The sequence below is a fragment of the Talpa europaea genome (assembly GCF_964194135.1).
Source record: "Talpa europaea genome assembly, chromosome: 14".
In the NCBI taxonomy this organism is placed as follows: Eukaryota; Metazoa; Chordata; class Mammalia; order Eulipotyphla; family Talpidae; genus Talpa; species Talpa europaea.
Genome location: NC_140082.1, coordinates 26,288,053 through 26,303,557, shown reverse-complemented (window position 1 = coordinate 26,303,557; position 15,505 = coordinate 26,288,053). Strand labels below are relative to the sequence as shown.

At 33.9% G+C, this 15,505-nt stretch overlaps 1 protein-coding gene across 2 annotated transcripts in view; it reads left to right on the top strand.

Annotated features, from left to right (window-relative positions):
• The window catches only part of STAM (signal transducing adaptor molecule), a gene marked incomplete at both ends in the record, with an annotated part of 55,723 nt that overhangs the window by 26,430 nt on the left and 13,788 nt on the right, over window positions 1–15,505 (top strand). The window contains 6 exons of one of the 2 annotated variants that reach the window (XM_084254233.1): window positions 4,280–4,355; window positions 4,437–4,532; window positions 6,372–6,518; window positions 11,091–11,181; window positions 12,837–13,029; window positions 14,798–14,892. In XM_084254233.1, coding sequence (XP_084110359.1) covers window positions 4,280–4,355; window positions 4,437–4,532; window positions 6,372–6,518; window positions 11,091–11,181; window positions 12,837–13,029; window positions 14,798–14,892 — 698 coding nt within the window. The remainder of the gene's footprint in view (window positions 1–4,279; window positions 4,356–4,436; window positions 4,533–6,371; window positions 6,519–11,090; window positions 11,182–12,836; window positions 13,030–14,797; window positions 14,893–15,505) is intronic. The other variant, XM_084254234.1, reaches the window with a different exon arrangement.

Genomic DNA, 15,505 nt, shown 5'->3' with positions numbered 1-15,505 from the left:
GTATTCTGTTTATTACTGGTTTTCAACAGTTTTATTATAACGTGTCTAGGTGTGTTTATGTCTAGTATTATTTTGTTTGAAACTCTTGGATCAGGACATCTGGTTTGTTTTCCAGGTTAACATGGTTCTCAGCAGTTATTCCTTTAAATAAATTTTCTATATCTTTGTCTATTTTTCTTATGGGATCCCCATCATATGGGGATTTCTCTCTTCAGTTATCCCAAAGGGCTCTTTTTCTTAATCCTTTTTTCCTCTTTGTTCTTTTTGTTTGTGTTCTGACATTGTGCTTTGAGCTCACGCCATTATTTGTATTTGTTTTGCTTTTGGGGCCCCTTACTTTTTTTTTTTAATTAATTTGTTTATAATACTTTTAGATCCTTCAATTCTAACTATCTTATGTTTGGCCAGTCTTTATTCTTTTCAGGTATATTCTGTAGTTCTACTGCAGTGAGACTTCTCTCATATTTTTGCTCCAGCATTTGTGATATGTTCTTTTTTCTCTTCATTTTTCATTTTTATCGGTTGTAGTAGGAAAGACTGCTGCCTTTGCATCTGTTTAGATGGCCAGAGAACTGGTACCAACAAGGAGTAATAGGTAGAAAGGAACCAGGGTATTTCTTAAGGGTTGCTTCCAGTGAGTGTCAATGATTTAAGCTTCCTCCTGTGCTGTAGGTATCAGAGTTGTGTGGTGGGCATCCATAGTGATCCCCTTCTCTAAGCCAACTCCCTGGACTAAGTATCTTGTCTAGTCTGGTACCAGCCTCAGCCTCTAGGCTGTTTTGAGATGCAAGCTGGGCATTGTTTTCTTTGGTTTCCCAGTGCAGAGCCTTACCCTGGGGTGTGTGCTCCTATTGTTAAGATCCAAGTGATTAAATGTTGGTTAGTGAAAGCATTCAGTTGTCTTGATTTGGGCTCTGAATAGGGGGAGGGTGGCAGGTGCTTAGAATATGCAGTCTCAGGCTGCAAATATTAATAGCCTGGTCTATGAGAGGACATAGGTGATGAGAAGTGGCTCTTATGCCTCTCTCCCTCTCTCTCCACTGGTTTGGTATCTAGCTGTTCTGTACTGGAGCCCCAGGCTTAAGCCAGGAGCAGTATACCCCTGCTGCTTTCCAGGTAAACTCACTAACTAGTAATTGGAGACTTTTGTTGAGCCATTTGTCTGGCATTACTGTACAACAATATCCTAGAAGTAGGTAGACATTATAAATAATGTGACAGTTTTTGGAAATTTGTTAGATAATTGAAATTTTATTTTTACTCGAAAAAGAAAATTGCTGGGATGTATGGTTGATCTTAATTTTCCTTGATGTACATGTTTAAAGTCTTGAATTCAATTGTGTATAGTTTTTTTTTGCATACTTGTTAATTTTTTTTCCCCTTAAAATCTTGTGCCTCCTAGTTCATTAAGTTTATTAAGTGACCTTATGTGTGCTGTCTTACAATCACAGCTCCCATTTGTGTGTTACAGAGTGCATAATCTCACTGCACTGACTATGATTCTTGTTTGGAATATTCAGTTATTAATATTAAAGCAAAACTGTTCCTGTGAGCATCATTTGAAGAGGTTAGCATGCATGTAGGGTCATGTTGTATTTGACTTAATTTCATGTTTGTTCATTGTGGCTCCTCAGGATACAAAATTCATTGCTAATGTTGCTAGTAAGAGGAACATCAAGTAATTGACCTGGAAATAAAATTAAAAGTTGCTAAGGACTACAAAGGTGGAAAATTATGGTGAACATGCTTACCAGTCAGTCATGTCCCATTTCACCTTAGCTACAACCTTGAACAAGAACAAAACTATTAAGGGTCTGCTTTGTTGAAAGCAATGAGACTATTAAAATTTGAGAAAGACTTAAGTGTCAGATATATAAAGATTTCTAATGACCTAGATTGAAGATCATACACAGATGTTTATTCCTCTCAGCACCATGATGAACATGACCAAAGTAAAAAGTTTGTGATGTTGGGGAATACGAGGTTTGAAACAAAAACGGCTAACCCTGATCATGATGTTTAATTTACTATGAATTCTGTGTGTTTTAAACAATTGATTATTATGCAACGTGAAAATGATCGCTAAACAAAACAAGAAATGTTTGGAAACTCTAGATATGTCGATTGCGAAAGAAAAGTACTGTAGACCAAATAATCTGTTATTTATGAACAGAATCTCCTGTTCTGGAAACAGATACCTAAAATGATTTTCATCCATAAGGAGGCCAAATGACAGGTTTCAAGCCTTTTCAGGACAGGTAACAGTCTTTCTTAGGGGCAGTGCTTATATAATAATGCATACTTCAGAATGTGTCCCCAAAGTTAAACAACGCATGGCTATATTTGCATTTAATGTAAACATTTGTATTTTGAACCAAAACATTTTTTTAATATTTTATTTTATATATATTTTTTACATCATTTTTCATTTTTGCACAATGTATGCTTTTTCATCTTGGTTATAGTAAAAATCAACAAGCAACTATAAGCGACACACTACGGGGGGAGGGGGGGAAGGGGGATTATGGTTAAAATAAGGGGGGTGGGAATTGTATGGGGATTAGAACCAAAACATTTAAATCTGCTATTGTCTAGATTATTTGTTTTTTTCTGTTTCTTTTTATTTGTTTATTTCCATTTGTTTACTGCATGTTGAATTTTTTTTTAAGATTTATTTATTTATGCAAGAACTGGGGTACAGGTCAGAGGCGTGGGAGGATGAGAGAATTCACCAGAGACAGAGCGGGGAGCAGAACAGACAGACAGACCAAAGACACTGCTGAGGGGAGCAGCGGGCGAGGCAGGAGAGGTCTGCCACGCCATGTGGGTTTCTCCCTGGCAGGCCGGGAATCGAATCCGCTCTGCAGAGGCTGCGGACAGCTTCACGGTGCAGCGTTCAACCTGCTGTGACACCAGGGAGACCCCCTAGTTGAATATTTTTAATCGTTTTTTTTTTTTCTTTTTTTCGCATGGAATAACTGGGGTATGGGGGATGAGAGGATTCACCAGAGACAGAGTGAGGAGAGAACAGGTGCATTTACTGAAATGCACTGCTGAGGGGAGCAGTGGGCAAGTCAGGGCCGTATGTGAGTCAGGTCCCTTGCCGGGACTAACCTCAGGCCCCAGAGTGGGTAGCTCTGAGACTTAACCCCTAAGCCATTAGGGATTCCCTCAGTTGAATATTTTTTATGATTTTTAAAATATTCTATTTCTCTTTTACAAACATTTGTGGTGATAGCCCTATATTCTATATTTTCAGTCTTTTTTTTTTTTTTTCCTGTTTACTCAAGTTTGGGTACTTTTAAAGTGTATCTTTTAAGTTTCCTTCATTTCTGCATTCAGCTGTCTGAATTATTTGGCAGAATTTATTGTTTCCTATCATCTCGTAATTTTTTTCTAGTAATTTTTATTGAATATTTAATATTTTGAATTTTATATTGTTGAGTCCCAGGTTTTATTGTGTTTCTGTTAAAGAGTATGCAACTTTGTTCTGTCAGAAGTTCACTTGGATTTGGATCAACTTTATTCTTCTGTGGCTTGTTTTTAAGTTGTTACAGAATGAATTTAGAGTAGTATTTTGGTGTAGTTTAGCCCCATCTCCAAGACTTAAACTTTCTGATATATCCACTCTAAGCTCTGGATAGTCAACAGGGACTTGCCACTTGTGTGTAAGTTCTGATGACTGTAAGCCTTGCAAACTCTTCAACTTATGTAATTCTTGTCCATCCTCATGGAATTTTTAACCTATGCATGTGACTTTTTCCAGAACAGACCAAATTGGACCCCTATTCAGGTATCTTGAACTCTTTTTTCATGTAATTTCCGCTCCATCTTACAAATTTAGCTCCCTCGGCCTTTCTGAATTCTGATTTCTGTTTCCTCAATTAAAACTCAGTGAGATAGATCTCTATTCTTTTCTTGGGGTCACTTTCCTGTACTGAGATTCAAAAATTGCCTTTAGGCAGATGTAGTGATATCTGGAAAGTATCTCTAGGTGGAAAGTCAAGGCAAATGTCTGGCTTATATACCATTTTATTTTCACAACATTTTTCGTCTACAGTTAGTCTGAAATACCTAATCTGTGGTTGTTTAGAGAATGTGTTGTCTTTGAAAAATTTAAAGCAACTGTTATTGAATATGCAGTCTTCAATTGTGTCATTAATAAAAATTAAGCTTATATATTCTACCATATTTTCCCCTTTGCATGACAATCCATTGCCTATTATAGTTTAAAAAATGAATTTACCATTAATTGATTGTTTAATTTCTAATTTTTTAGACCTAAAGATTGTCTTCGGTCTATTATGAGAAGAGTGAACCATAAAGATCCTCATGTTGCTATGCAAGCTCTGACTGTGAGTGGTTTCATTTTAAGTTCTACCATAAAATTATCTTTCAAAATTGAGCCTTTTTAACTTCTAATTTTATGCTTTTAGCTTCTAGGAGCATGCGTATCGAACTGTGGCAAAATTTTTCATTTAGAAGTGTGTTCAAGAGATTTTGCTAGTGAAGTAAGCAATGTATTAAACAAGGTAAGGAACAATGTTTTCAGAAATGAATTAAGGCAGCTGTACTTCATGTATGTATTTTGTAGTTCAGTTCTTCACATTTGAAATCATAAAATTATTTAAATGACTAGGTGGTGTTTGTTTTTTTAACCCTTGCTAAGCTATGTCTATCCAATATCTAAGTATTTATTATGTTTTGACTATAAATTTATATAGCTGAGTTGCGTTTTTTTCCCAAGCTAAATTAGAGTATTTAACCTCTTTTTTCTTTTTTCCTTTGATCTGATAAGAAAACATGTTTCTCTCTCAGATTAAAGAATACCAATCTATTTTAGGCATACTTTTAAAATCATTTTTGTAGCCACAGAGGTGTTTTCTAGATATAGGACTGCTTAGAAATACCATTGTTTTGTTTTCATCTTGACATAATAAGGCCACTACCTGACCATTACAAAATTTGATACTATACTGACTGCTTAATTGAATATAGAAGAAAACATTCAAATCCCACAATTCAAAGCATTTAAAAGTCTTAGATTACTAAGTAATTTGGGAGTTTTCCCCATGAAAATGAGTACACCTAAAAGTAATTCTGCCTTTTTTGTTTTTGGCATATATTAGGAGAAAAATTTAAAGTCTTGACAGTGAAAATGCTTCATATGTTTTTTTGAAAATAAATATTTCCACATTTCAAATGAAAAAAAAAAAGTGCAGAAATGTGATAAGAATTTTAAATTCTGTACTTTTTTCAAACGTATGATTATGTGAAAATTTTTTTCCTGTTTGCTTCTTTTCAGTTATACTTTGTATTTTCTTTTGATTAATAAACAGTTTTTTAGTGTCCTCAGTGTCCATCCAAATATATAGTTGTGTATGATAAACAGTGCATTTTAAAAGTGTACAACTTTCTATGAAGAGATTTTCACATCTTTTGTAACTTAACTGAAGATGTGGCGCTCATAACTAGTTAGTAGTAACACTACAACTATTTGGGAAAGCAAACAACTATTTAGAGAAGGACTTTGTATTTCCAAATGTTTTACAGTGAACATAATTGGTTTTATAATGAAAGGGAAGACATTGTTTTGAAAAATGACATATCAGGAATAATGACATACTTTAGACCTCAAATCAGGCATGAAACAACTTGGGAAGGAAACACAGTCATGCACGTTAAGCCAGGAATTAAGGGCCTCCCCTGGTGGGGCAGCGGTTGAGCGCTGGTCTGCAGAACTGCCTGCAGCCTCTGCAGCGCCGGTTAGATCCCCGACCTCTGGCGAGGGTCTCACATCGTGGGCAGACCTCTCCTGCCACGCCCACTGCTCCCCTTAGCAGTGTACTTCGTCAGTCTGCCTGTTCTGTTCCCCACTCTGGCTCTGGTGAATTTTCTCGCCCTCCCACGCTTCTGACTGTACCTAGTGCTTGTATAAATAAATAAATAAATCTTTAAAAAAAAAGTCAGGAATTAGGTATTAAGGATCATTAACATTTATGTTTTCCCTCCAATTTATTTTTTATTGGTCTGCAAAAAGATAAACCAAATGACATTTCTTTGTCTTGCATGCTTAGCTTTAATATACTTTAAAAAGTTATGTCGTCTTGACCTTCAAAATAAGTTGCTGCATATTTGATCTGTTTTTATTTGAAATGAGGTATCCTTTTTAATAGTGTGAAAATAAAATTAGTTTATTTCTAGTGATCAACTGTATTTTCTTATTTTCACATGTGTCATCTGTAGCTAGTAATAATTTGTGATTCAAAAGGTGATCTCTACAACACTTAATTTTTGTGTTCAGGGTATATGTATTAAATCATTGCCCAGAGAATTAGTACTTATTAATAATTTTTTCCCTCTATTTTTAGGGTCATCCTAAAGTGTGTGAGAAACTAAAGGCTCTTATGGTTGAATGGACAGATGAATTTAAGAATGATCCACAGCTTAGTCTAATATCAGCAATGATTAAGAACCTTAAGGAACAAGGAGTTAGCTTTCCAGCTATTGGCTCTCAGGTATTTTGAAAAGTTCTGTGTACTACATACAGTTTTTTATTTTAAAATAACCGTGTTTGTTTAAATTTTTATTTTTCCCTCCAAATCCAATTAATTTGTACTACAGCAGTGGAATGCTTGTTAATAGTAATTACCTCATATTCAGAGATTCAAGAAAAATATTATTGTGGAATATTAATGTGTCCCAACTTCTACTTTGCATTCTTTATAAATGAACAGGTTTAACATTCTGCAGTTGAAATATTTTACATAGTTTTAATAGTACAGAGAAAATTGCTTCATTTTAGTAACACTGATGATCTTGTTAAATGTTTTATGCTATGATTTTATCTTCTAAGAACGATACCTCAAAAATCATATCTACTTAAAATTTAAGGATGATTTTAGTGGTTCATTTGGCTGAGATTTTTGAATACTTACATTAAAAATGGTAAGGAAATACAAGGGGCCAGTGAGGAGGGAAGCACATGAAGCAGCTTTTCCCTTAACAAGACCTGGCAAGTGTATCACTCTTCTTCCTTTCTCCTAATAGGTATAATTGATTAAAAGGTTTAACTTCTTCTTCCAAAAAAGTTTACATAATATATTTCACAGAAAAAAATGAAAGGATATCTTTTATAATTTTATTTTCACTAAGCATTATGTAGGATACCTAGCTAATCAAGGGGATTTAAGATATGTGGTAATTTACTGTCTTTCCCCACTGGATGAACAAAAAGCCCTCAGCTGCAGAGGGCCCAATTTTGGAATTTGACCACTTCAGGAAATCTTATAGACTATTCTACCTTTATCCAGACTTAGCTAGCATTTTTTTCTCAAAACCTTTTCAGTTTATGTGAGTGCACTTGAAATGTAAAGAAATGAGATGTATTTGGGAGATGAAGGAAGCAAAATACATTTTTCTTCTTACTTAAAAAGTTTGGTTGTAGTTTAGTTTTATAATAATATAATAAATTATGTCTTTGAGAAGTATTCCTTCTTATTTGATAGCTGAGTTTTACTATTCTCACAATAATTTCTAAACTGTATATCTTTTTTACATTTTCATTTTATTTTTTATTTTATACATTTTTTAACATTTTTCATTTTTGCACAATGTATGCATTTTCATATTTGTTATAGGCCTCATACAGTTTCCACCCCCCTTGTTTTGATCCTACTCCCCAACCTCACCCCCTAGTGTGTGTCTGGTTTATAGTTGCTTGTTGATTTTGATTTTTACTTTATTATAATTAATCTTTTTCCTGGTCCTTTATTTAGGTTTTCTAAATTCATGCTATGAGTGAGACCATAAACTATAAAGGATAATTTTATGCAGAATAATATGTGGGTACCTTATAATAAGTTTCTTAACAAGTGGAAGCAATGTTTAATTGTCAAAGAATGGACTTATTATAGAAAACAAAGAGTATAGATGCTTAGTGGATTAGCATTTCCAAATCCTGATAACTTATTTTAGAACTTGTAACTCAAAATGTGGTTTGCTGGCCATTACCATCATCAGGAAGCTTGTTAGAAACCAGTAAATAGCAGGTGCTATTCCAGGTTTGTGGATTCAGTATCTCCATTTTAACATGATCTTTGGATAATTCTATAAACATGTAAAAGTTTGAGAAGCACTGCTCTTGAATACAGCCTTCAGTGCAACTGCACTTCAGTCAACAAAGGCAATTTGTTCTATAAGAGGAGGAAGAAGAATGAATGATCTGTTTGGTATGTGGCTTCATTTGGCTAACCTAGAATCTCAGATATTTGTGGGAACAACTTTAGAGATTCTCTAATCTAATCCCCTCATTTTACAGATGAGGAAACTGAGACCCAGAATGGTTAAGTGACTTTCCCAGGGCCACAGCTAGTAGTTGACAGAGCTGGAACTAGAACACAGGCCTCCTGACTCTCAGTCCAGTGTTCTTTCCACTACACGATCCTGTCTTCCGTTTGCTATAGAGGTTAGTGGATATGTGTCTGTACAGACTAGGCTTCAAAGGATAAGAAGTGGAGTGAACACTGGCAAGAGCATTTATTGATTGCTTGGTATGTAAGTTAGGTCACTTGTTCAAAAGAGTCAGGATGTGAGTCATCAATAGTAAAGTTAAAGTTTTCTTCTTTCTTCTAGATGTGATGAAATATGAAAGCTAATTTTGTTATAGTTGCTATCTTTTCAAATACATAAAATGTATATAAAGTAAAACATGATATATATTGGTGATTTTTTAGTAGTTTCTGAAAAGCTTATAGAAAATCATGTTTGCAGAAAGCTTCCTGTTTAATGAAAAAAATATATCATCTAGCATCAATAGTAGAACTCCCTTTAGATTTTAGTCACATAGTTGCTTAAGACATTATTACATTTTAATCAGACTAGCTCTTTCTTAGCGTATTTAACAGAAGCTTCATAAAAATGTAAGAATTTTTAAAGAATATTTTTTATCCAAATATAGAAGAAAAGAATATAAAACAAAAACTCTTAACTCATGCTGCTGCAGTACTCTCAGCATGAACTTTTCACTAGAGATAAAAGTAATGCTATCAGTGCTACTGTTTTTGACTAGTTGATAAGTCAGATATCATTACTATATGAAGAACCTGATGATAGAAAGGAACTTTGTAAAGTGTTCAGTTCTGGAATGTAGGACTTAATACACTTTTTATTTCTGTACATCCTTTTTTACTGAGAGAAATTCCCATATGCCACGGAAAGATCAGTGTGTCTGTATTGTAATAGTCACCAAATTATGAAAAAAAATCCATACACAATGGAAAAAGTATCTCTGACTAAGCAGGCCTTCAGCTTTCAGAGGTGTCTGATGATTAAAACATTGCTATCTATCTAAAGAAGATTATAATTAGAGGTGGATCATACTCAATACTTAAAAGGTCTATTTGGTGAACTCCTGGAAGCTTTTTTCTGATCCACTTTTCTAAAAATAAACTGCACTTGCTTGATAGCATGAAATATACAAAGTGAGGAATATGGGGCTATATATTAGTATAATGTGAAATATTTTACCTTTCATTCATTCAGCAATCATTTATTAATTGCTTGTAATATTTAAAAGGCTCGCACTCTCAAGGAATATATAGTCTATGTGTGGAAATAGACATGTAAGCAGATGATTATAATGGAAGCTGAGATTTACATGTGATAATTATTAGAATGCTATACATGTGATAATTGTGCTATCCATATGATAATTATTAGAATTACATTTTTTAAAACTGGTTACTGTGGGAAATAAAATATTTTTGTATAGCTTTTCAAAATCTATTTTGAGTTAGTATTGTATTATTTCATGTGAATATAGAAACTTTGCAACTGTATAGAGATATTTACTCCCGCTACAGCATCTTTTATGCCATAGCTACCATTTTATAGCTATTATTGCATTTATATACTTTATAAATCTCAGGAGACAGTGTTAATATTTTTTATTTTAAACTCCAGATGGCTCCCTTTGCACTTGGTTTTGGGAAAGATTTGTGTTAATTTAATCCTCTAGTAGCTCATGATGTATAGTTGCTATTACTGTCCTTCCTTTGAAGATGAGGAACTTTAGGCACAATGAGGTTAACATATCCAAAAACACACATTAGAAAGTGATAAAAAGTGATAGGTCTGGCATTTTGAACCCAGTTGCTTGACTGTAGAGTTGTTTGACAGCACAACTTGTACTCTTAACCATGCATATCAGAGGACCTTGCTTAAGAGTTTTATTAAAGGAACACAGGAATAAGGGGGTTTCGGAATAGTTCATTAAGAAAGTGATATTTTAGGTGTTTATTGACTAGTGAGTTGAAAACTCAACAGGGAAAGATGTGAATGGAGTAAACGGAACTATAAAGAGGACATTATAAATCAAGATGTAAGTTATATATACTCTAGAAATTTCTTGTAACTGATAGAATTGCTGAAAATGAGACTGGTAAGGTAGATCTGAGTTTGATTTGACTTGATTGCTATGTAAAGCCTGAGGCCACTGTGACAGAAGCTTATATATCTTAAGTGTTTATCATGTATTTATTTACTTGTAATGTATTTTCAGAATTAAGTACTTATAAAAATTTTGGTTTATGAAATAGGATAATTTCATGAGTGTTAATACTGTTATAAAAATTTGGGTTCCCAAGGAAAAATCTTGGTTCCTAATTTTTGATGTGGAAGGAAGCAATAAAATATAACTCTTGAAAAGGGGTGTTAAATTTGTAAAAATGAATTGCTTTAAAAATAGTCATCTCTTCTCCCAGTCCCTTTTCTGGTTTTAGAATTTTTCTAAAAATTTTCACATCTCTTTTAGTCTTCTCTAATTTCCATATGGTTCACTTTCAGTTTATTCTCTTTACACAAATCTGGGCAAGTACTTAGGCTGTTGCTCTAAGTGTCCAGTTGCTCTCAATCAGTCTCTTCTCAATTACTGACATCTTCAGCTTTCAAAATGGAGGCTGCTACATTTTGGGCTTTTTTCTTCTTCAGAAGTCTGTGGTAAACTAACAAGAAATCTTGCAAGTTATTAGATTAGTAGGGGTAGGAAATTTTGAGAGCAATCCTCATATTGTGTTCCTTTTTTGTGTTAGGCTGCAGAACAGGCAAAAGCAAGCCCAGCCCTGGTAGCCAAAGATCCTGGTACTGCGGCAAACAAAAAGGAAGAAGAAGATTTAGCAAAAGGTACATTTTTAAGTTCCTGATGGTGGGAAGAAGATGGCTCTTTGATTTAATATTTTTTTCCCTGAGGTAATTAAAAATAACAGTAGGATATTATAGCTACAGCTGAAATCTACTTTATTTCCCCTCCTCAATATCATTTCTTCATCTTCAGAGGAAACTACTCTTCATGTGTCTTTTCAGTATGTTACTATAATATTTTTACTATGTTATATATCCATAAATACTATCAGGTGCTTTTTTGTGTCCAACAAATTCTTTTTTCATGCATAGTATACTTTAAATACTACTGCAACTTGTTTTTTCATGCTACAGTATGTTTGCAATGTATTAATTCAAGTTTTTTTTAGCTGTTATATAATATTTTAGTACAAATAAATATACTGTTATCTCTCTTTCCTAACAATAGACATTTGGCTTTCTGTTAAACAAATGCACTGCATGGAATATTCTTATACACAGATATGTGACTTTTTGTGTGACCAAAGTGGTGGTGCATTCATCAGGCAGGTACATCTCCAGCTTTGCTACATGGTTGTGTGTTTTCCTCTTCCATCAGCAATGTGTAGATACTGTTATTTTTCAGTCTCCCAGCAACACTTGGTACTGTTAGATTTTAATTTTTGTGAATCTGATAGTTTGGAAATGATATCATAATTTTAATTTTTACTTTTATTACTAGTGAGATTGAACCCTTTTTTTAATGGCTATTTTCTATTCTGAGTGTTACCTTTTTTGTTGTCCTTTTTAAAAAGCATTGATATGTAGAAAGGCTTATTTTGGATCTTAATCTTCCATCTATATGATTATTGGAGATACCTAATCTTAGTTTTTGGTTCATACTTTAAGTTTGATAATGGTGTATTTTATCAAGCAAATTTTAAACTTCGGTGCAGTTAAACTTTTTGCTTGTCTGTAATTTTGGGTGGTGGTGTTTTTTTGTGTGTTTTTTTTTTTTTTTTTTTTTTGTTGTTGGTTTGTCTGAAGAATTTTCCCCTAGGGAAGATACTAAAAGATGTTTTCCTATGACAGTTTTAAAACTTTGTCTTCTCATTATCAATCAATTTAGAACAGAGGTGGGAGGAAAGGGTTATGGGTTAAGATTACATTGCAGAGCCTGAGTAACACATGGTGATCATCTTCATTGGGAAAGAGTGGTGATGAACTTTATTTTGGTAGAATTTCTTAGGTGAGAATTTACTGTAGTTATTTCTAATTTCTTATTTTTATACTAGTTACATAAGAATTACTTTAGAGCAATAAAATATAGTTTCTAAGATAATTACCTTTTGAGGTTCTGATTTAGTAACTCCTCATTGAGGCTTGGACTTAACGATTTTCCACTTGATTTTATATTATATAACACCTAAACTTTAGAAGTATTTAAAGGTTTCTATCTTGTTAAACCCAGTTGTAATTTAAATTGTATTCTTACGATAAAACTAGTTGTTATGGTGTCCATTTTTTTTGAGTTTTCAATTGTGAAAGAATCAGTAAAAAGATGAAATAATTTTTATTCAGAATGTTATATAATGATATGTCCTAGTTTTCAGATACACCATTGTGAAAGAACTTTTGCCTTCAACAACCTTTTTCTGCTTCTTTGGTATATTGGCTTTATTAAAATTTTGGGTCTTTTAAAACCCAATATTTTTCAGCCATTGAGTTGTCCCTGAAGGAACAAAGGCAGCAGTCAACCACCCTTTCCAGTTTGTATCCAAGCACGTCTAATCTTGTAACTAACCACCATCATGAAGGCCGAAAAGTTCGTGCTATATATGACTTTGAGGCTGCTGAAGATAATGAACTTACTTTTAAAGCTGGAGAAATTATTACAGTTCTTGATGACAGGTGATGGTTAATATTAAATTGAACATTCATATGAAAACAAAATTTTACTTGTGTATGTCTTTTATATTATTCCTGTTGAATGCTGTTACTAAATGAAATTTAAAAAATATCAACTCATGTTTTCTGTGTATGACACTTGTTTGCTTTGCTTGTGTCATACATACTGTCTAGATTCATATTTTGTGATTTTTTTCTCATCTATTTAGTTTATTATTTTTTGGGGGGATATCTAGTTTAATATATCATTTTTGGCTCCATCTAATGATATGGATTGTTAAACTTGTAAAAAAGTTAAGATTTTAGAAAAAACATGGAATATATAGTTATGAGCATGTATTTATGGAATTTGAATTTAAGAAATACATAATATATTGACTTTGTTTACATAGAATAGTATATCCATGTGGAACAAATTCATTTGACATGAATTATATACATTTACATTATTATCAAGAAAGTGAAGGCCTCCCTCGTGGTACAGTGCTTGAGTGCTGGCTTGTGAAGGTGCCCTCAGCCTCTGCCATGCCAGTTCCATCCCCGGCCACCGGCGAGGGTCCCACATGTCATGCAGACATCTCCTGCTGCCCACTGCTCCCCTCAGCAGTGTACTTCGTCTATCTGCCTGTTCTGCTCTCCTATCTGGCTCTGGTGAATTCTCTCACCTTCCCGCGCTTCTGACTGTACCCAGTGCTTGTATAAATAAATAAAATAAATCTTTAAAAAAAAAAGATACATTTTGTTTACTACAGCTTTATGTTTACTTAAAATTGCTATTGATAATTGTTACCGATAATGAAGTAGTAAGATTTGCAAGTGGTTTTTGGAAATGAATTCAAATAGATTTATTGTTATTCCTTTGTATCACACTTGTATTTTGACTTTTTTTTAAAGATTTATTTATTTATACAAGAACTGGGGTACAGGCCAGAGGCACGGGAGGGTGAGAGAATTCACCTGAGACAGAGCGGGAAGCAGAATAGGCAGACTGACTGAAATATACTGTTGAGGGGAGCAGCGGGCAGAACAGGAGAGGTCTGCCGCACCATGTGGGTATCTCCCTGGCTGGCTGGGAATCAAACCCGCGCTGCAGAGGCTTCGCACAGCTTCACAGTGCTGCACTTAACCTGCTGCGCCACTGGGAGGCCCCTAACATTTTCTTAAATAAGAGAAAATGATTTTTGAGGTGGTTCACTGGAAGTTGTGCAAAGCCTTGATCATATTCATTCAGAAATATTTAAGAGTTTGCTAGCTTCCCTTATACTAACCACTGGGGATATAATGGTGAACAGGTGTGTGTACCTGTGTACAACCTATGAATATTTTTTGCTATAAATAGTGTCATTGGTCTGTGTGTTCTCTAATGGGGAAAAAAACTTGCTAATATATAGTAGAAATAGCACTGATTTAGGAATGAATATCAAGATTAAGAGTGTATTGTTACTTTTATTAAAGGACTCTCCTCTGATACTCACGAACCACCTGAATTTGACAGTTGTTAAGTGTATTGGGAGGGGAATCTCTTGATTTATAGAGGTTTTTTTTTTTTTTTTAAATTAGATCCTCAACACATTCTCCAGCCTCCCAAAGATAAAGAATTATATGTTGAATAGCTCCTTATTTTCTCTGAGGCCTTATTTCTTATTTGTAATAATGATGCATTCATCATCTGCTTCTCTGGATTATGGTGCGATTCAGATCTCATAAAGGATAGATTTATAGAATAAAATTTCTTACTGTGTAGTAAAGCATTTCCTTTTGTTCCTCATAGTGATCCCAACTGGTGGAAAGGTGAAACTCATCAGAGCATGGGTTTATTTCCATCTAATTTTGTGACTGCAGATCTCACTGCTGAACCAGAAATGAGTAAGTATTTTCCAGTCTGTTAGTAGTTGATTATCCATAGATGTTTTCTTAACAAAAGTTAAGTAAATTCAGCTTTCTGGTGTGGGGTTTTCAAGGTACATCCTAGGTGTTAACTTAAAAATGCAGCTATCTGAACTATTTTTCTTTATCTTTTGATAAAAGTGTAATGAATGCAGCATGACCACATTGAGAATTCTTCTTAATAAGAGTTTGAGCCCATTTCTCTAGTATCTAGCAGTGACTTCTAAGTTGTAGAGGTGAATTTATGGTCCTCTGTCAGATATTAACTGATCATAAACATAAAAACATAGCTTTTTGATTTTCAAACCTTTGCTGATTAGGAGAAATGAATTAGAAAGTAAGACCAGGAAGGAAAAATATTCGCGGTAAAGAGGTAGGCATAATGAGATATAACAGCTGGTAGCTTATCAAAATTTCTATATAATACTCTAATATATCTTCATAGTGATGGTTTGAGTCATCAAGAAAAGTTTTTGTAACCAATTCAAAATGGGTTAAAGAACTAGACATAAGACCTGAAACCATAAAACATATAAAAGGAAATATAGGCGAAACACTACATGACCTACATTTCAGTAACATCTTTAAAGAC